The sequence below is a fragment of the Meleagris gallopavo genome, chromosome 1 (assembly GCF_905368555.1).
Source record: "Meleagris gallopavo chromosome 1, MGAL_WU_HG_1.1, whole genome shotgun sequence".
In the NCBI taxonomy this organism is placed as follows: Eukaryota; Metazoa; Chordata; class Aves; order Galliformes; family Phasianidae; genus Meleagris; species Meleagris gallopavo.
Genome location: NC_139404.1, coordinates 129,978,144 through 130,001,593, shown reverse-complemented (window position 1 = coordinate 130,001,593; position 23,450 = coordinate 129,978,144). Strand labels below are relative to the sequence as shown.

General features: G+C 37.9%; 1 protein-coding gene across 1 annotated transcript in view; it reads right to left on the bottom strand.

The window, feature by feature from the left end:
- TMEM131 (transmembrane protein 131) overlaps positions 1–23,450 on the bottom strand; it is a 93,886-nt gene that overhangs the window by 63,888 nt on the left and 6,548 nt on the right. Inside the window, 2 exon segments of the mRNA XM_085213602.1 lie at positions 357–397; positions 9,788–9,849. Coding sequence (XP_085069728.1) covers positions 357–397; positions 9,788–9,849 — 103 coding nt within the window.

Genomic DNA, 23,450 nt, shown 5'->3' with positions numbered 1-23,450 from the left:
AGTTGCAGAAGGTATTTTTAGTGTAATAGTCAAGGCTCTTGTTTCAATAACGATTTTCTGCTAACAATCTGCATAAATCAGGTGAATCATTTTATATTTGTAAAAAGCTTGTTCTGTCTCACACATTCAAAGAACATAAAAATGATATAAATAAGCAAAAGAATTTTCTATTTATAAAAGTTCAAAAATCAAAATTAGAAAACGTTTCACGTTTTATTTTCTCTATACAATAACTACTCAAGTCTACAAAATTTGTATTTGATTTTTTCTTATACTAAGCTTTTTTATTCGTGCAAAAAATATCAACAATCTCACAATAGGATGGCTGTATTAAACTTTTAGAAAACTCTGCTTACCTTTTCTGTTGATATGAACTGAGGCCTATAGTTGTCTCAGTCTGTAAAAAAAAAAAAAGAAAGTAAATTGAAGAGACTGACAGCATTATATTTCCTGTGAGGGCAAAAGAGTCAACATCTGTAACAAGCTGCTGACCATATTTTGAACAACAAAAGAGGAAGTTCTGAATCAGAAGAGGAAATATATATCAGCTTTTTTATGACTGTAGAAATTAAGCCATCAGCTTCTATCCAAAGACCACTTGGCTCCAGACAAGAACTGAAGACAGTTCAAGTGATAGAGACTGCTACAAGCTGTGAGACAAGCAGTAACTTAAAGCTGAAAAGATGATAATATTGTAGGGAGCAATAGAAAAAGCTACCAGAGGCATAAGAAACAAATTAAAAAGAAAAGCATATAAAACAAGTATCAGCCAAGTATTAATTATTAAACAAGTAATAATCCTACTAGTGTTATTCAACAAACTAGAAAACAAAGACCATTATAACTTCTATTTAATTAGGAAACTTCATCTCCTTCCCTGCTAATGATCTCCCAGCCTCTGTTATTCATACCTTCACTATCCCTTTGCAGGACACTACAGTTAACCATCTGAAAAGAAGGAGGTAAGGTTGTCTAAGAAACTTCAACTAGTTTGCTCTTCCTTAAGAAATCCCAGTCAAGAAGGCTCTGTATGGAATGTCCTCTTTGACACATTCAGACACATGCATTTTTTGAAATCGTGTTTTGATCTTGGATTTGAGGATCAGGTGCAGCATTTCAGTCCTTCTCTTAAAAGCACCTCAAGGCCAAGATCATGAATTTTAATCTTCTACAACAGGAAAGGAAGGCTACAGTTCTGACAAAGTCCGTGGTGTATATATTCACTCAAATGACACCATTCATAACTCTAATGAAAGGAAGTTTTTTCACATAGTGAATGTGAATTTTTCATTTTGCATTTGAGAACTAAAAATCAACTCCCTTGGCTGGGCATTTCTTTGACTTCTAATTCATCTAGAAGTTGTATTTTCTGTCCTTTGCTAAGGAAAAAAAAAAGTTTTGTTAAGAAAAAATAAACAAATCCTTACTTCAAATGTGAAAATCTCTACAAGTAAAGAACATTTTTCTTTTTTGAAGACAGTTTGTTGAAATTTTTAGTAATTTTTTTTAGTAATTATTACTATTGAATCATTTGCTTAAAAAAAAATTATGTTCAATTCACAACAAGGATCAATTCTGGACTGGAAATGTAAGTAATATTTCAGAGTTAGGATCAAATTATTTGGTTTAATAATCCTACAACTGATATCAAGTGAAAAAAGAAAAAAAAAGCTAGAAGTGAATTTACTTACCATTTAAAAATCAAGATAACATGAGGATTTGATTTTAATTTTAATGACCAGACAGGGATTCAATTATCTTTCTTCTGTTAAAGTCTCTGGGAGAGATAGGCAGACTGGCTGGCATGGCCATGGCAGGAGGAAGGGGTTCACAAGAAATTATGCTTTGCAGCACAGCATAATCAGGGCAGTTTTCCCTCAAAACAGAATTCTAAGAGACAATGTAAGTTGATCTGTATTGCCAATTTTATTATAATTTAAAAATCAACAAGTTGGGAAGCTTTCATTCAAGCTTATTACATTTGTACCATAATTAGGAAAACAGCACGTTTCTTTTTGTTGTTGGGGCTTTTTTAATGCTTTTTTTTTTTTTTTTTAAAGTAAAATATTTCAACTTGAAATTTTTTCCTAGCCAAGGTATACTGCTCACATATTGACAAGCTTTGAGATCAACTTCTTAATTCTTTTTTTTTTTTTTTTTTGCTGCTTATAATTTTGCATTTCCAGTAAGATGCAAATTAATACAGTATAGCCATTTATGACTATTCTCCAAATTTTACTAATTTCATTCTTCCACACTATGCATTGGTACCAGTGATCTACTGGAAAGAAACAACCAATAATTGCTGAGACAAAGTTCTTCAAAAGTAGTCATACAGTCAAACTACTACACGAAGCTCATAGATAGATATAAATCATTCTGAATTCCTTACCACTACCCTTAACAGTGCAACATCCACCACAATCAAATACAATCTTCCTTTCAGTAATTGATTTTTCTTTAGAGAATCATAACTAAGGCACATCATTAAATTACCAGTGGTTACCTGACAGATGACAGAGCCAACAGATTTGGATCCTATGACAAGGCAATCAAAATAGTTGCTATCAACACTGTCCCATCCTTGACAACTAGCTTTGGCTCTAGCAAGAGAGCACATTATTACATTTTAAGCTATTTGGTAGGAAAAGTTGTTTGTTATCTACTCTTTTAAACACTGTGACTAGCAGTTAACATGCCCTAATATTAGCCTTAGTGTAAGAGCCTACTCAGACCAACTTTTAAACAGAAAACAGTGGAGATGAAACTTAACTCCAGAAAATACAGGAACAAACACAAATATACATCATTAACAACAGCTGAACTACTGCACAGCTAGAGCTGTTGGGAATTAAATTCTCTGGGTGATCCTGCACACAAGTTTACTCTCCTGTATTCTGTAAGTACAGACTTGCAGTGAAAATATTAGTCTCATGCCTGTACATTGAGTTTAAATATCACAGATCACTTTGGCAAATTCTAAAAACCTACTGAAGACTTGCTTATGAAGAAAAGCCTGTTTGTGGTTACAGATGTCTGTTAAATACAAAGCAAAATGACAAAATAAATGACTTTTGGGAGGTCTGAAATCAGGGTCAATCAAGAGCAAAGAGCACAGGAACTTCAGCAGCTCAACCATAGCATCATGGAACTAAACCAAAAATAAATCTCATGTGGCAGTTTCTATAATTATCGCTCATTTTTTATTACATGTCAGCCTTCATAGTCTCACAATAAACAAAGACACATATAAATGTGTTCAGTTACATGTTTCAAATTACTTTTACTTGACCATCAAGTAGAATTATAGTTTCACAACAGTGTTTTCCGGTGTGACTATATCCCTTCTCCAACTATCAAACAAATACAAAAAACTAAGAAGTGTGTACTGATCAATCTGCAGTATAAAGTGTGGGCTTTGCTGAACATCAATGGTTTTAATCAGGTAAAGAGAACTAAAAAGCAAGCTTTTAATAAATACAGGTTATTTTCCACTGTAGAATATACGTCTGTAATACAGCAATATTAGAAAATATGATTTACAGGAAAGTATTACAACTTTTCTGTACAGAGATATTACAAACAACAAATACTACCTTGCAATTACAAGATTGATGCAGATGAGGAAAAAGGCTGCATGTGAACACTGTTAGTATTTCAAGAGTTATAAGCTAAGTTACAGGGGTAAAATTTCAATTGAAACAGTTTTATGATTCAGCTAACTGCCTAGCAGCAGCAAAAAATAAGGTCAGCATAAGAAAAGAAGTAGAAATATACAACTGAGGGGGATAGCGAAGCAAGAGAGAGAAAGATCACCCTTCTATCAGTACCGTGGGCTTAGAAATCCTGCTACCCAAATGCTTGCATTCAAGTCTTGGAGATACTTCAGAAAAATGCGAAAGCCTTCTGCACTGATTTCAATACTTAAAACAACTTGCCCTGGGGGGTTTGCACCCTCAAGAAAAATTTTACACAGACAATCTGTACCTGAAAGTATATTCCACTAACTCAGCAACAATTCTGGAATGATCCTGGACAAAAAAAAAAAAAAAAAAAAAAAGAATCAAAACACCCCAGATCTTACACTCTGAATGTCACCTCTAAGCATTAATGTTAACTTCAGCCAGAAAAACAACAAAAGAAGTCCCTAGCAACACTTACTTTAATCTTAATATCTCATCAGTTTGTTATAACAGCTAGTCTTTATTTTTTTGGTAAGAGGTCGCATTACCTAACACTACATTCAGTTATCTAAACATAGGCCTCCACTGCCACCTGAGATCAACGCTCCATGGCAACGTGACTGCTGACAAACTGTCTCCCCTCTGTCCTGTGCCATATCTGCCAGGTCCATGTAGATGTCCTCCATAGACCAGAGCTTCTCAGTAAGTGCTTTACCCATGTTTAGACAACTCAAACCCCTAGTGTCTTAAACAAGGTTTAAAAAAGGGTGAAAAGGGTGGTGTGTAAAACCAGAAAAAGATTTTAACCAACACTTGAGGTTTCTTGCCACCAAGTACATTTCTTAAACATTAATGAAATTCTCAACAACCCAAACTTTCTGTATTCCTACACTCTTCTGGTTCTCACTTTCCATAAACATTCTATATATTATTTTATACTGCAGTGAGTTCCCCACTTGTAGAAAAGCTATGTGCCATTAGCAACAAGACGTTGAGAAAGCTACAAAACCGATATATAGATGTCTACTTCAGTCCACTGCTACATTCATCATCAACTCCATGTTCAGATGGAGGATAATTAAAATAAGCAAAATTAATGATTAATACCTTGCTTGAGGTAATAAAAAAAAAAGACTGCTGTAATCTGGGAGGTAGCTGAAAGTGGACTGAGTCACTCTTGCTACGCACTTTCATGACACAAACTCACATAAGGAAACAAAAACATCAGTTGACTTCAGCTGATGCAATATATGCTGTGGACTCTGGCTTTGCAACAGACACCTACTCCTGGGCATCAATTAATGATTCTAAAGCCTGGGGGAGGAAATTCTTCCTGCACAAGAAGCAACTGCAGCTTTTAAGGAGCAGAGAGACTTGAGCAGCTCACAAGCAGTAGCAAAGAAGCAAGAAAATACCTTACACACTGTAAAGGAGTTCCATAGGACATCTAGTCCAAACCTCAGTACAAAGCTCCAGTTAGTGCAGCTCACTCACAGCTCTGTACTACTAAGTACTAAACATCTCCCAAGACGGCAGTTCTCCAACTTTTATAAGCAACCTGGTCCAGCGTTTGATTACCCACAGGTTTTTTTCTTTACATTATTCTGCAATTTCCTATGCTGCAATCTGCATCCAGTGCCTCTCAAATTTCCATAGTGCATACTGTGAAGTCTATTCCATCAACTGCATACTGCCTTTGTGGGAAAAAGCAAGAGAAATCACTTCCCTTATCTGGCCTCACTTTTGTTCACATCGATCAGTAGACAGTTGGCCTTCTTCACTACTAGGGCACAAGGCCAACTTCTTTCTCTTCAGCTTGTTGTCCAAGACCCCCCAGATCTTTACTGCTGTGCTGCTTGCTAGCCAGCCAATGCCCAGCCAGCCATGCTGCATGGAGTTATTCTGTCCCAGGTGCAAGTCCCTTTGAGCAGAAGCCTTGCCTTCCCATCTACCAACTACTTTGCCCAATTTGGCAGCATCTACAAATTCAGTGAGAGAGCTCTCCTCCCCATCATCCAGACTGACAAAGACGTAAAGCCACATTGACCTCAATATCAAGCTCCAGGGGACATCACATGTAACTGACTGCCAGGTGAACTCTGTACTGTAGATTACACCCATGCAGGTCAATGGCCCAGGCAATTTTCCACATGCTTTTCTGCCCACTTACGTGGTTTGTATCTTAGCAGTTTGCAACACGCATATTAATGGCTATAAATACATGAAATGTGAATATTGCTACAGATCATGTCAAAGCCATTTTTAAGTCAACAAACAGTACAAAAATCTGAGGTAGAAACACTTCTCAACTTCATGCCCTGAAACAAGTTAAGGTTGCCACTTTGTAAAGAAAGTCCTAAATTTACCATGACATAAAGAATGAAGTACAGATCGTGCAGACAATACTAAAATTCCTTCAGCTAGAGATTGCAATGCTTATTTCCATGCACGTAACACAATCCCTTAGCATTCAGCTTTCTCACTGTAAAGCCACTGCAAGTCATATTAAGGTTCCCCTTATTTGATTTTAAGGATGGTTAGAATTCTACTTACCAACATTTGTGAATAACAGTTTACAGCAGTTTCCCAAAGACAGCAAATGTGTATTACCTATATAAACTCACAGTTTTCTATTTCTATTCCACTGTTTCTTCAATGAGCAATAAATAGCAGTAAAAAAAAAATTCTGGGAGTGAGCCTGTAAAAAAGCACTTCATGCACTTAAGATTAACAGCATGAGAAATTATAACGATTGAAGTATTTCACATTAGAAAATGTGTCTAAAATTTGTAGGACTAGGCTACTTAAGGAATACTAGTACATCAAAAGAAGTACTTTTTAAACACTTGGTCTGAATGGAAGATCACCAACTGTACTGTGCTGGAAACATGAGATGTTTATGGCAAGAGCTCTCAAGATAAATAGGCTAACCTGGGAAACAGTCTTTTATGAAGAAAAAGCAAATTCTGAAGCATTAATTTTACTTTACTGTCTGCTTTTCAAAATAAAATCCTCAAAAAGTAAGTGTGTGTTAGCTTTATATAGCTTATCCTTCCACAATTGTTACTTCTAATAATTGTTTCAGCACTCCTAATATTCACAGATGACATCATCGTCAGAGGGGCTGGAAGCATCCGTCAGGTCTGGATGAGGCACAGAGAAGTGGGCCTGAGACTGACAAGGTGAAATTCTGCAGAAGGAAAGCTCAAATATAAAACCGGGAAATGCAGTTTAAATCCATAGGCAGAAGTAACGGATTTATTCAGATATAAACCCTTCATTTAAGCATACACACTAAGGAATAAAATTCTCACTTCCTCTGTTAAGACAGAGGGAAAAGCTACATGGTGAAGTATCGTGTTCACCTCAAATACTGCGTTCAGTTTTGGACCCCTCATTACAAGAAGGACATAGAGTTGCTGGAACACATTCAGAGGAGAACAAGAAAGCTGGCAGTGACTCGAAGACAAGACAGATGAAGAGCAGCTGAGGGTAGAACTGGGGCTGTTTAGTTGGAGAAGGGGAGGCTGACATTGCTTTCTACAATTACTAGAAAAAAGTTTGTAGAGAGGAGGGTGTCAGTCTCTTTTCTCAGGTGACAAGTGACAGGATGTGAGGAAACCACCTCAAGTTGTGTCAGGAGAGGTTTAGATTGGGTATTAGAAAGAATTTCTTCAGAGAAAGGATGGTTAGCCATGGGAATGGGCTGCCCAGGGAAGTGATGGAGTCCTGGAGATATTTAAGAGACGTGTGGACGCGGCACTAAGGGACATGGTTTAGTAATGGAACTCGGTAGGTCACGTTGATGGTTGAACTTGGTGATCTTGAAGGTCTTTTCCAACCTAAATGACTCTCTGATTCTATGTGGAGCACTTTCTAATCCACATATTGGAAGTCTAAACCCAGAAGTAGTCTTTGCTACACAGTTATCTACTATCATTCATTAATGACATTTCCATTGACTTTATTTTGCAATTTGTTTATTTACATACATAAGGATTTGTGCTCTTTCACAAGATACAAATTTGTATTCACAATAACATATCTGCAATGTTGTTTTGTTTTTTAATTGCACTGAGTAGTCACAAGAGGTCACCATATAAAAATTGACAGAATAGTAAATTGTAAGCTAGAGTAAAGATGCTGTATTACTCTGATTAAAAGGAACTGGCTTCAATTACATATTTTTATCCTAAGAGTGATAAGATCTTAATATCATAACACCTAGCATATAAACCAATTATTAAAAATTTTTGTCTCTCTTGCTGTATTTTAAAATAATTCAGCAACATACTAAGAAAAGAAGCAGCCAAACACAATCCAAAGATTATAGAGCAATATCCAAGAGTGTTTGACTTCGTCCCATCATCATATTTAAACTATTTTTTCCACTGTCACGTCTGTAACAACATCAGAATGATTAACAATCCATTTTGCTTTGTTTTGTTTTGTTTTTTACTCTTTATCAATGATTGAGGTGTTTCACAGTGGTACCACTACTTTCTGTTCCTGAGAGCTACAGAGGTTGAATGCTAAAGTAACTGAAAAATTTTAAAGTTTATCAGATTGGTATTAATTACTTAAAAAGGAGTAAATGTAGATATCTGAACTCATCCACATCCTTTCCATCTCAAAAACTGTGCCGACACCTTGGTTCAATTGATTTGGTCAGTCATTCTTATTAAACACTTCTTCTCAAGCAAAATATATTCTAATTTACTATGCAACAGAAGAGCTAAATCTAGCCATTCTTTTCTTGTATTTATTCTGGTAAGTGGTATTTCCAAGCAAGCTGAAGAAATCTCCTGAGTCAAACACGCAATAATTGAGACTGCAGCCAGTATATGGAAAGCTTCCACTATTTCTACTCTGTATGTCAATAAATAAGCTACATATGTATCTAATAAGGAAGACATAGAATCACTCAGGTTGGAAAAGGCCTTAAAGATCATTGAGTCCAACCACGACCTAACCATACTACCCTAACTCTAACAGCCCTCCGCTAAATCTTAAATGTGTTTAATACACGACAAATAAACAACTGTTTAACTAGAGATGTACTTTTTGGTGGTTTTTTTTCTTTTGTTTTTTTAACTGCAACCTTTTCAATTGCTTAGATCATTGTGAGGGATCTTATCCTTGTAGAGCATGACTTTATGTAATAAGTTATTCTTATGTTAAAGATCAAGAAGAAAAACCAACCTAGGAAGGTAGGCAGGGGTAGGGGAAACCCTCATATCTAAAACAAATAATTGTACAGTGAGCCCGTAACTCTATACCCTTCGCATTTGTAGACTCTACCAGACTAAACAGTAGGTAGAAATCGTAAAGCAAATATTGCATTGGTAACTAACGAAACTAAACAGTCACCTGACAAGTGTTCTAACTGATTAAACAATTTGCTTTTTTCTCATCTTCTCTTTTTCCTCTCACCTATTGGGGCTAACAACATCCAGGAATTTTAATAAAAGATATTCTCAACATACATCCATAGTGCACATATGAAATTCTAGTCAAGACAACTTCTGAACTCAGCAACTCAAGAAAGTGTTACGCCATACTGCCATGACTTTCATCCCAACATCTACCATACTATCAAAATTTTAGCACATATTCTTTTAATGTTATATATTTTCCAGGTACTGTGTTGTCATTCTTGTCAGCTTTTTTTGGCATAAGACAAACAGAAAAATTGTATTTGCAGCAATCTCCTCACTGCACTGACTTGGGCTTTTTTTAAACCTAGTGGTAAAATGGTCCCAAGGCCACCTCTACACTAAGGAATCCTGTAACACTTCTCAGCTCCTCTAGCTGTGTGAACCTTGAGCACAGAAAAGCCCCCAGTTTTTCTGAGAAGGAAAAAAATAACAAAATCTGAACAAACAGGCAAGAAAGAACTGGTGATAAGTTCCACCAGTTTCCTGACACAAAAGATCAGGGGAGAAGTCTCAGGACACACCAAAGCTCACTGATGAAAATAAATCTGGAAGGCCAAAACATTTTTGCCATCACTGAAGACTACTTACTGTGAGTTTCAGAAAGTAGCTATCAAAAATGAGGTGATGAAGCACTGTTAATTCAGATAATTTACTCTGAGTACATACCTGCAAAAGGTCTCCTTCATCAAAACGCAGCATTTCTATTATGCCATCCGACTGGATGAAAGCTGTGGAGAAAGACAAAAAACTGAAGTCAATTAACAGAAAAATATCTGATAAGCAATATACTTTGCAGATCAATCTTCTGATATGAAAATTAACAATTTATTGTAGGCTCCCCAAAAAGACTGGTGTACCAAGCTAAGTCAGTATTTTAACTGTATGAATTACTAGGTAGCCAAAGAAGTTCAATGCACTGAAGCCCGTTGAAAATTCTGACACAACTGGAATTTCAGTTTCATTTGTACACTTAAAATCTTAACTGTACATCTGGAAAATCTTCTTCACGCTATTTTCTAATTCTCATTGTGACTCTCCAACTTGACAGTAACATCACAGAATTTGAAACAGCTTAGCATTGTTTGGATTGAGAGCTTCCATATGGTTAATGTCAATGAGAAGTTCATTCCTCTGTCACAAATAGAATACACAAAAACAACACAAGCCTTTGAGAAAAAATACAGCTATAACCTCAAACCAGAAAACTGAAACAACACAAAACCTCCATACTGTGGTATCAATAACTGATCCCTTCCCTACCATTTCTTTTTCCATGACTGCGTTTATCATTCTGCTTAATGAAGTTTGGAATGTAAGAATACATCTCTCTCTGAAAGGAGGGACAACTTCAATGAGAATACATTAAAAGTTTGCTAGCTCCCAGAAACACACTGTGTGCTTCTGGAAGACAGAAGTTAAATCTCAGCCCAAAAAGGGGGATTTGACTGTTTATCTCCCAGTTTGAAGTTCAGTGTTCCAATAAATACAATTATTTTAAGGTCACAATGCCACTTTCCTCAGATGTTTTAAAAATAAAAGGAACAGGCATTATTTTCAAATGCATGTTTGCACATCCTGTTCTGGGCCCCTAGCTCCCCTCGTTTTCAGATAGATTCTCCTGAAAGATACACCACTCTTATGTTTTGCCTTCTTACTATCAAGAATGAAAGTTCACATAAAACAAAGATTGCCACTGTCACCTCTGCTTCTCTCTCCCCCTTTTTTTTCTTAAAGCAAAACAAAACACCAGCCCCTCCAAATAACATCACACATTATGCATTTACTTTTCAGGCCACCATGCTTCAGAATTCTGAAGTTCAGTGCCACAGGGCTGAGGATGCAGACCAGCTCATCACAGTTGAGGGGGAAGGAGTGGAGGCTCAGGCTGTGAAGGACATGTATGTTCTGCAGCGCACTGACCATGGCATGAGCAGTACTAGTCATCACATCAGCAATAGCTTACAATTTTGCATGTATTATTATTACCTTAATGAGTTTCAGAACAAACAAAAGGCATCCTCAAGCTAAGAACAGGGGTTCTGTCAATCTTTTACACAGAGGAATTATAGAGAACACTGAACAAGAGCAAAACCAAAAAAGCCATGGGAACAAAACGTCATTTTAATAGCTGTTACAATATCAAGTCCCAGAATTCAATGAGGTCTGGGCTTTGAAAACCTAAATTACTGTGGCAAATCTATCAGTTTAAAGATTAACCTTAAAAACAAAGAACTAGAAGATTCTCATATACATACTGCCAGTTGAATGGACAAGACTTAACTCCTTTAATACTGCCTTAAAAACCACTTAAAATCTATATGAGAATTGCAGCACAAAAAGAAAGCAAACAAAGTTCTGGCATGTTTTGTTAAGAACTGAAGTGTGATCATTAATCAAAATTTCAGAAAAATGCCATGCCTATCCTCCATGCAAAAAACCCAAGCTACAAACTGATTCAGAGGAAAAACTGTCATCTTTTAACTAGAGAGAAATCCAGAATGATGTTTACAAATGTGTCTCATTGAAACCAAGTTTAACAACAGTTCCATAAAACAACTTATCTATGAGAGCACTTCTTTCCTAATAAAGAAAAGGCATTGTACTTCTGAGGCTGAGCTTTGGGGCACTTTAGTTTTTAGCTTTCTGATTTAGAGACAAATAATAACACACAGAACTTCACCATGCCATCAGGCAGAACAAAACTAAAACCAGTAAAAAAAATGGCTTTTTTACATTTATAACCTGTCATCATTTTGAAATGCAAAGTACTTTTTCAAATTTACATTGTTGCATCAAATTCTTTATATTTTCTTACAGTTTTTTTTTCCCCCCTGTTTAAATATGATACACACAAAGAGCAGAGAGGCATCAGTTCTTCTGTAATAACACATACAGAAGCTCACAGAATCTAACCCAAGCCTGACGCTCGAGCAGCCTGAGTTCAGGCAACCCTTCCGCAAACCCCAAACACTTTCTCAGCCACTTCACAGTTACTTCATCTTTGGTTTACCTTATGAACAAAGCAACAGATGTTACAGAACATTCTGAGCGGATGACACAGTTAAATAGAAGTGCCATTCATCATTGGATCGTTTAGAACATGTTTTCAGAGAGCAGGTGACAGTTAGTGCCAGGTGAAGTCAGACGCACTGCAAAGCTTGGCTGCTGGCCATTTCACAGCAGTTGCTTCTGAAACCAGATCATGAAGATGTTTCTGTGGTTATACCTTTTACTTTGTTTTAGACCGTCTTTCAAACCTCTGTATTTTATCAGTGATTTCATCAAAGCAAGGAAATGACAAGTGAATACCCCACTTGACAAGATGAAAGCTTGTTTTTGTAACCGACTCCTCAGACTCTCAATTCAGGATGAAGCAACCAGTCGCCTCATTCAAATGAGGCAAAAATGATGATATTTTATAAGAGCTCCACTCGCGAGTCGTAAGGAAACACCCAAACTCCCATATGTGTGTAGCTCTCAAACTGCCTGATGCAGCCTAGAGAGAGGACAAAGGCTCCTTCAAAGTGAAATGCAGGCACTGCTTCCTTCTCAGTATTCACTCATTCCAGAATTAGAAGCAGTTGCTCACTATTTGCACTTGCAGTTCCTAAGCTAAGCAAGTTCACAAGCTTCTGCAGTATAAGTCCAAAAATAGTCTTCTCTGTCCTTCTATACAAGTCACCAATGGAGGTTACTACCAATGCCAAAAGCAATTAAGTGTGAGATCACCTGGGCATGCTTTACTTGGTGAACCACTCTCCCCATGCTGCGGAGGAAGATGACCGTTTCTGCAAAGTCCCTGACAATTTCTTCTGGAACACCTCCTTCTCAAAGCCTACACCGATACCATTACACTCCATGATCAACCTAATACTGTACCAATCTCTAACACATCAGCAAATGTACTTCCATACTCCGGAATGACAATCCACAGCAGATAAAGAACTGCTGGCTGTGCCACTTCACTCACCCCTGCCACTTGCCTGGCAGCTGCTCTGACATTGGCACAACGTAACATTTGGGGTAGGAAGCATTTCAGCTGTCCCAGCATGATCGACCACTGCACAAATCAGCAGCCAAGAAGCCAAATTACGCATCAGGAAAATTATTTCTTCCTGAGCCTACAGGCAACTGAAGCCCTGAAGCCTGCTTATAATAGCTATTAGTCAAACTTTAAGTGTTACTAACATGTTTAGGGTCCACAGAGGAAAAGGATGAAGATTCAAACCCACAGATTTCAAGGCCAGAAGAATCATCGTCTCCTCTCTTCCTTCCCAATGTATTTTCTTCTAGTTGGATGCAGATGTTTCCCAACAGACAGCCTTTATCCTTCCAAGCACCCCCAAGAAACCAGTTTGCTTGCAAATTGCCTACAGTATCAGTCACTCTCACTATTAGGATATTACGTGATCGCAGAGTTAAATTTTTTCAGCTTCCAGTCTGCATATTCTGTTTTCTTCTTTTCTAACAGTATGTCAGTACTGACAGAAGTGATATAAGCAACAGGAAATGCTAAAAATACTGGGTTTTATTTTCTGTTTTCACTGTACTACCTTTAAATGCAGAGCATTTTTAAGTCTTCCATAACTCTGTAAAAATTAAAAAAAAAAAAAAAAAAAGCAGAACAAAATTCATCACCATAGCTGTAACCCTCCCCCCACTCCAAACCACAGCTTTCTTTAACAATAAAAGCACGTGCAATGCAGATGTTATTACCAGTAGATTTCCACATTATGCTCTTTTCAACAATTAACAGCTTTTGGGGCTACACAAATACCTGGAGTAAGAGAATAGGAAACATCACCTAAGCCAAAACAGATAGCAAATTAAAGTTCTCCAAAGCTTAGATGCCATCTTTTCACAAGTTAATATACAAGTAGCTAGCAGACACGTTTTCCTCAAAGACACTTATATTTTAATTGTTTCTCCTTTGTGCATTTCGTATTTCAGCTTTAAACAAGAAAAGCACAAGCCTATAAAGCATCAAGTAACAAAAGATACTTTAAATCCCACACTTCTCCAAAGTAACATGGAACATCGTACCGAAATCACGTTAGTCACCATCAATCTTTAGACAGGCCTGAACTACATGCAAGAGAATAAATTTGCATGTAATGTGAGAGCACTGAATATGCCAAGACTCTCTGCGTGTAACGATAAAAAACATTCTCCATGGTTCAGAGGTTATGAGGCCAGCTTCTGACTGAGATCTGATTTTTTAAGGTGGCCTTGCAAATTTTTTCCTTTCATTTGGACACTACAACTACTTCGTTCCAATAGGAAGGAATTCCTATATCCTGGCATATAGATTTAATTCTTGTCTTAACCAATTTTCTGATCTTTTATAAATTGTATTTAAAGAACCTGGTATCATCTACTTTGTGAATTTTCTCCCAGTTCTGGAAATACCCAGACTCCTTACAGTAGGATGTGATTACATAAATCTCTCCTAACTTACACTAGAATTTTGTCTTGTTTTCAGAAGTCCAGTTTTAGCCCTTTGTCTCAATGACTAAGCTCATTTCAAATGAACTATAACCACATGAGCCAATAATTACAGCGTGCTAAGTGTCATGCACTCCTGTCTACGTAACTGTAATTACAGCATTTGTACTACTACCAGTTAAACAGCACAACTAGAACTGGACAAGTCGGTTTCAAAGCTCTGACTATGAATTAACTGCTAATGCATAATCACACCGTTTCAATTGTCCCAAGCAATGGAAAAACGAGCAGCATATGAAGTCCGGGCAGATGGGTATATGATGACAAAACATTATTATGAAAGGAAAAGTGTACAGCAAAAACAAACAGCATTCTACAGCCATTTTTATTGGCAACATGATCATAAAAGTCTGGTGAGCCTCCAGAAACACACCTCAGTTCAGAATTCAAAAAAATAAAAGCTGGTTAAAAAAAAGCCAGCACTCCCAGATGGAAAAGTCAGGACATACCAGCCTGAACTTCTGCCTACATCCTAGCAGGTTCTCTGGAAAAGTGAGGGATCATTCTCTCGTGAGCCAGTGAACATCAGTCAGGCAAGCAGCTCAGAGACAGAACTGTCAGTCAGCACACTTCCTTTCCAGCTGAATCCTCTTGCAGTTCTGGAGCCAATTCCTTTGTCTCTTTTCTAGTTGTCCATAAGGAAGAGAAATAGATAATTTTTCCAATAGACCTCAGGAAGAGCCATCAGAGCCAAGACAGTGAATATATACAAAGTAGTAAAGAACATCACAGGAATCACAGGATCATCGGTGTTGGAATCGCTTTGAACTCCTTTTACATAGCAATACATTCATTCTTCATTAACAACCTTAATTACCATTCTCTTAAAAAGACAGCTTGCTAAATTTTTTATTTACTGTTGACATGTTAGCTGAAATCGAAAACATTTCTACATAATGCACTCCAGTTCATCATACGAAACCATAAGCAACACATTAAGCTAAATAAAACAAAGAAACAATATTCATTAAGAGCACCATTTGGTACTGATTAAAAACATTAATTTCTACAGCTTTAGACAACACATACTCCAGTATTAGGCACAAGCCTATGCCCAAGTTAAAACAAAATAAACAGAGCCAGCAGATCACTTAGACTGCAATATCCCAATGTGTGACTATTCTGCAAGGTGAGGGGGCAAATAATTTGAACTCTACTGCACACGACAGCACAAATTTGAATCTATACATACAGACTTATTGCTAATTTGTTTGTGTCTCTTTTCTGACTTTAGATACAGGATAAGCTGCAGGCTGGTTTTCTTTATACAGCAAAGCTCCTTCCTAGGAAAGATAGCTATCACATTACATTCATCCACTTATCTCCTTTCCCGTTTAGTTAAGACAGATGCATGCTTTTAGTAACTCGGTTGTCAATCCAGTTTCAAATATCAGCCACAAATCAGAAAGTGACAACACGGTTGTAACTGTGTAACTAACTCTAATACACATCACAGACAATGAAGCTGCAGCTTAGTTTGGGAAAGGAAGAAAGTGGTTGTCCCTCCTGAACACAGTTCGCACACTGACTGCCGCATTTGTTTCACTTTTTAGAGATGATGCAACCTTCAAAGGTTTCTTCTAAAAAGAAAGTGGGAGCTTGCACTGACCAGAGGTGTTGTCTAATAGATAAATCCTTGCAAGAAAACTATAGAATCATATCTAGGGGAAAAAAAAAAAAAAGTAAACTGAAGGTCATATACTATACCTAACAGGCTGCTTTTACTTATTTGAAAAAAATTGGGGACATTCAGACCAAGGGTTGGAATTTGGGGTGGTCCTGTGTGGAGCCAGGATACAGACTTGATCCTTGTGGGTCCTTTCCAATACAGGATATTCTATGGTTTTATGAACCATGGGGTACTCATGTACTTTCCTCAGATGCTTATTCTATACTCAGCCCATAATTCCACATTACAGAACTCCCCCTTCATCCAATTCAGCTGTAGCATTTATTTATTTTAATCTGACTTTTCTGTAAAAAGTTTTTAAAAGGTTATTCTCTCCATCAACCACAGCAGTCAATTTCAGATAATCACAAGAAATATAATAAAACCCAAGTATTACATCAAAGGATGCTGTAAAATGCCTATTAAAAACATTTGCTTCAGGTTGGTGCTTTACTTTTAAACATTTGAGTAATTTTTTTTATTTTTTTTTTACCCCCAAAATACTTAACTGCTGGTTCCAAAACGCTGCTTGAAAAATAATGTCCCACTCTGCTTTTTTTCCAGTCAAGATCTCATAGGTGTTTGAGAACACATAGAATAAAGAGAAGTTACTCCCTCATCTGGAAAAAGAAACACCTTAGTTTACATTATTTTTAACTTAAAGAGAACAATGCTTCTGACACTCATGGAAACTTCTCACATACTAAAGAAAAATAAATAAATAAATAAAGGAGAAAAGGAAGTTAAGTAGAAACCCAGCGTCTGAAAATAACTTTTTTTTTTTTCTGGCTGTGGGCCACACAAATTGATTCTGGCTTTTTATTCTTTCTAATGATTATGATTCTGAATGTTTTATAATTTCAACACCCTAAATTAGATCATACTTCTACACACTTGTTGCATCAAGCTTGCACGGGCACCATTAATTGTAACTAGCCTCAAAAACAAGATAATCCGCCCCGCAATGAAAAATGGAAAAGTGGCAAGCTGTCCTTAATTTTTATCACGTTATCTAACTTACTTTAGTTCTCAAACTTTAAGCAGAAACTTCTAACTGTAGCAATTAATTTTACTACTCATATTGCACTGCAAACTGATGCGTGCACAAAGAATTTGGACCTACTGGAATTCTAACCCTTTGAGCATAGAAAAACATTTAGTATTAATCATTTAATATTAACTGACAGTAACTGTTTGCCTTTTCCATCATCTTTCCAAACATGCACTTCTATGAAATGAGCCAGTACCAAACAGGCCTATGAAACTCAAAAATGGACTGTGTCAACACAGTGCAAAGACCTGCATAGGATATGCATCCAGTTTGATTAACGACCTTAATAAGCCTGTACAGCATACAGACACCAATATCTGAACGTCAGCTGGAGAGGGGAATACAACCAGCTAAAAGCTACAGCTTTGCTCTGTATCGCTAACCGCAAGCAATAGCACTGCACAGGAACAGCGGCCTACCGAGTGACACAGCTCTGCTCTTCTCTTCTCACCCTCCCTCTCTTTTTTCCACCTAATCACTTATCAGGGTGGAACTGCATACGTTCACAGAACAACTCCAGAACTTGGAAATTATTAAGCTACTTTTTGCTCAGTAAGACTTTCAACTTCTTTAAGAGTAAACTACGACTGGAGGGAAAAATCCCTGTGAGAGAAGAGCGCAATATCTCCACCCTATTTGTGCTCATGAGGCAACTGTTACTCAAGTGTCCACTGGAAACAGCTATTAAGCCTGGAGGACAAGGAAAAGAGCGGCAAGATAAAGCTTAATCAGCCACTATGCAAAGCCTATAAACACAACAATCAAAGTTCAAGAAAAGGTAGCAAAAGCCTTAATGTTAGACCTGTAGTGCTAATGAGGTAGCACTGACAGTACCTACTGATTGTGTAGCAAAGCATTTTGTTGACTTGCAACGTGGGAACGCAGACCGAGGGGAAAGCTGGCTGCAGTGTCTGATAAAGCCAGAAAAAAAAAAAAAAAAAAAAACTGGGTGGAGGAGAACAGCTGCAACAAGTTCTGTGAGAAGATAAAACACAGACAAGAAGCATGAAGTGAAATAAAACTCCAGTGTTGGGGAAAAAAATAAATCCTGAACTGTTAATGAGAAAAACATGGGAAGCAGTTACCCCTCAGGACAAAATAATCAATCTCTTCTGCTCAAAATCTTTCAGAAACTGCTATGATGATCTCAGCTGACACCCCATGTAACACAGATCACGACTGTAGCCAACAATCGCAAAGCCCTAGGCTTAGTTACATGATGTATTCTGAAGAGACATCTAATTCTACTTCAAAGATGGCAAATACCACAGAATTCCCCACATCACCAGAGTGCCCCTTAACTAAGATAACAGTTAGTTATCGTCACTCAAAAATCTCTCTTTTTTTCTACTTTAATGTCTCTAGCACCTAGTCTCAAGCTAAATACGCTAGATTAACGATCCTTCAGTAATGGAATCTTCCCCCTGATGTAGGTACTTTATAAGTATAACCGAAGTCATGCTTTGTATCATGCTAAATCTATTTCATTTTTTAGTACTCTATTCTCATGTCTCTTTCTCTAGAGAAATTCAGTTTAATCAAAGGAAGGACTCATGGGACTCATCAAGTACCGGAACTCTGCCCAAATTTTCCTTGATAAAATGGAATTTTGTTTCAGGCTTTTCTCCATCAGACAATGATATGCAGTAGTACCACAGAGTAGTGTAACTTCACCTCTGAAGATCCCATCTCTGTCAATAAAAATGACCTCTCTTTCTGCACTAGTTGTAACCAGTTATCCCCCAAACCATGCAATTTATTCATCATTTCATTAGTTTGGAAGATAATAACTCACCAAAGCTACCTGGGCAGGTCACAACCAGGTTAAGCTATCCAAAAGGCAACTGACAAGCTGTACAGAATCACAGAATCTCTAAGGTTGGAAAAGACCCCTAAGATTGAGTCCAACCATCAACCCATCCCCATCGTGTCCCTCAATGCCACCCTGAACACCTCCAAGGACAGTGACTGCACCACCTCCCTGGGCAGTTTGTGCCACTGCCTCACTGCTCCTTCAAAGAGTTTTTTCCCAATATCTAAACTGTGCAACCTGAGGCCACTACCTCTTTCCAGGCTCCTCCTTATTACTGTATGATAACATAACAGCAGCTATACCATAACATGAGTTCCACATGCACAACCTCCCTCCAACCTTACGTTTAGGATCAAGAGTGTTTTCTCCCACCTCTCAGAGAATTAAGCATACAGATAGCTGGGAGCAAAGGTGCCACTAGATCATGGTAATTTCTGGTACCTGTAGTCTGCCTCTGTGTCTGAGGTTACACACCAACCCGGAACGCCAAAGCAAACACGTGAGAAGGAAATGGGATTCCAGTAAGGAACCATTACTTCACATCCCTTCTGCAAGAATGGAACTGCCAAACCTGTAACATCCAATATTCAGGCTTCTCAACATTTCCTCAGATACATAAGCTCAACATTAATTACAACATTTGTTAAGAATTACTTAACACATCTTGTATACTTACATGTCAACCACAAAAATTTGTTGTCATATTAGGAGCAGCTGGCTAAGATGGGAAACTTAAAGGCTATAGGGCCCTTCACATTAAAGATGTGATATAAGAAAGAAAACTGGGGAACAAATAAAGCCTATACTATGAACAAATGCTAGAACAAGTAATGGCAAAAAAGTCTTTTTTTTAAATCCTGTTCAACTTACTTCAGTGATAGAGTGACATGGGAAGCATTCTGGATCTAATTACAGCTCCATTTCTACCAAAACCATATATAAATTACTACTGCTATAGATTGATTTTATCAGCACCCAAATTTCTGTTGTCTTACAGACATTCCTATCAGTTGTGACAAAGTTACCAGACTGGTGACAGGCCCAAGGGAATTGCATGGAGCTGTCAGGGGAGGGGCAACTGGGGGTTAGGGAACAGGGCTGCACCAGAGGGTGGTGGGCACGGCCCCGAGTGCTGGAGTTCAAGAAGCATTTGGACAACATTCTCAAACATACAGTTTGGATTTTGAGTGGTACTGTGTGAAATCAGGAGCCAGACTCAATAACTCTTGTGGGTCCCTTCCAACTCAGGATATTGCATGATTGCATGCATGGCTTCCAACCAAGTTTTTAAACTTATAAGGAAAATCCAGAGAGAAGATATGAGGCTGGAGTGGACCTTAAGATAGCATCTAGATTAACCTCCAGTTGAAAGAACAGCAAATACTGAATTTGGACCACATTGCTTAGGCTTTTATTTAGCTTGGTCTTCAAAACCACCAAGGTCAGAGATTCTCCAGCCTCTGTAGGGAAGTCCGTTTCACTGTAAGAATAGACAATGAAATATATTCTCCTTACGCCAAGCCAGAACATCGTAGTGGTCTTGATCATCACGCACTGAGGAGTCAGCAATTCACATTAGAGATAACCTGAGGAGGTGAAAGCCTGTGCTGCACGTACCCTTGGCTGCAGGACAACTTCAGCCAGCTTATTGTAACAGGAACCTGCAGCAGCTCCCACTTGGCTCAGGAAATTATGTGCGGTCCTTGCCTTTGTCTAGACTGTAACAACAGGTCTTCACGTGAGCATCCTTTGTTTGACAGTAGAAATTATGAATGGAGTCGCAGTAGGAATTATGAATAGAGTTGCTTTCTTGAAAGGAAATCCTATAATAGCTCAAATGGAATAACCCTTTCTATGGATTGGGCCTGCATAGTAAGTCCCATATGAACTGAAAGTCTGATGCTGCGTTAACTCAGAGTTTCCAGAATCTGAAGCGGTGTGAGATTATCTACACCATTCAACCTTTATAATGTTACTTCTAATAAATAGCACTTTCAATTGTATTTTACAGAGTCTGAGTACCTTTCTTACTTGGGTCATTACACACCAGCCCATTCCAAACTTAACAAACTTACCCTACTTCAATTTACAACCACTATCCCTTCCTGTCATGCATCTCAAGAGTCCAGTTCCATTTTCTTGGTATTTTTCTTCTTAGACATTAACAGGCTGCCCCCTGGTCTCTCTGAAGACTTATTATCCCATGGAACTTCAGATCCCGTGCAGTTCATGCATCATTTTCTCAGCCTTCCAGGGGGCAGCAAAACTTGACGCAATGTTTTAGGCGCGGTCTACTAAATGCTGAGTAAATGAGAATAATCACAGTTCCATCTCGTGACTACATTCCTGTATGCTGCCGGAGTACACTGCTGATTCATGTTTAGTGCTTCTAGCTTGTACCCTCTGCACACGGTTATTCTGCCCCAGACGAAGGACTTTCCATTTGTCCTTGATGAATTCCATGACGGTCCCGTTCAGCTCATTTCCCCATCCTGTTTAGTTCCTTCTGAAATGCAGCCCTGCCCTTAAGCAGACTGACTGCTCCCCAGATTCAGCACACTTCCACCTCCAGATCAAATGACAAAGATATTAAGCAAGACAGATTCCTTGGAACTCCTTGAAACCATCCTCCAAGGCAGAGCATAAACCACTGCAGAGAATTAGCCTAAACCAAACCCAAACACCATGCAGTTATCAAGTTGCTTGGATGCCTTTTTTTTTTTTTTAAACCAATATCTACAGATTCCATCTACAGTTATTTGAAAACTATTGTGGTGCAAACCACTGATTCATTAATTCTTTCTTTATTGCAGGATTTCATATATACTTACAAGCTTCGGACAACCAGCTTTTGAATTCACTAAACATACCACACCAACATCTCAAATGGAGGGACCCAAAATTCCCCTTATAGGAAGCAGCTGCCACAAAAGACAGCCAATTTCTTTACTTTATCCAAATATCATTCAGTATCTTCTATTATCTTTAGTCTGAGCCAGAATTTTCAGTCCACAACTTATCTATTGCAAAAAAATAAAGAAATTATATAAGCCATTCATATCAGACTATGTTGAATCGATCCAATTTCTTTCTGAGGAAGAAACTATCTTGAGATGTTTCCAACAAAGCATACCTGTAGAGAAATGCTTTAGCTTCTAAAAGCTAACATACCTTTTTTTTTAAAAAAAAAAATCTTCCTTTTTGACAACTTCTCTAAGCCATTTTTTTTTCCTTCACCACCCTTCTCAACAAGGATCCATTCTATGAACATAAAATGAAAAGCTGATGAACAGTGAGCACATAAGGAACTTAAGCAGACGTGTTTGAAATTATTTAAATCATAAAACCACAGAATAGGCTGGGCTGGAAGGGACCTTAATGAACATCTAATTCCAACCCTTCTGATGTCGACAAGATTGCCCAGGCCCCATCCAACCTGATCTTGAACACCTCTAAGGATGGGGCATCTACATTCTTTGGGCAACCTGTTCCAGTGCCTCACTACTCTCCTTGTGAAAAATTTCTTACTAATATCTAGTCTAAACCTACTCTCCTGTACTTGTTGAGCATCATGAGGTTTGCATGGGCCACCTTTCACGCCTGTCATGGTCCCTCTGAATGACAACCCTTCCCTTCAGCACGTCAACTGCACCGCTCAGCTTGGTATCACACCAAGGTTCATGCAATCCCATTGCCCATTTCAGCATAAAAGACAAAATAATACCAGCCCCATTACCAATCCCCGAGGAACACCATTTGTCACTTATCTCCATCTAGACACTGAACTGCTGACCACAACTATTTGAGTTCTTTATCCAATGAGTTGTTCATTTGCCAAATGTACACATAAGAATCATGCTTGACTACAACTTTGCCCCCATCCTCACTCTCTGAAAAGATGACATATTCTGTGTAGCATCACTGTTAGCTGTACTTCCTGACTTAAATGACTTGAAAGTACATTAAAATGAAGGTAGGGGTTTGGTTTGTGAGTTCAAATAACTTTTTAAAAGCCCATCCACATTCTATTTCATCAAATATGTACAGTCCAACATAGATCTATATATTCAATTTGTAACTTCATACAGTAGCTAGGTGGAAGGAACAGTTACATAGTTTCATTTCCTCTACATTCCACTTCATTCAGGGGTCCTTAAAACCAGTTCAGTGTTTACCATAAAACACAAGTTGCTCTCTGACAATTCTCTACTTTACATATCCCAGGCAAAAGGAGATATTAAAAATGCCTCTACGGTAATCCTAGTTAGCAGACAGAAGTATAAGTTAGCGG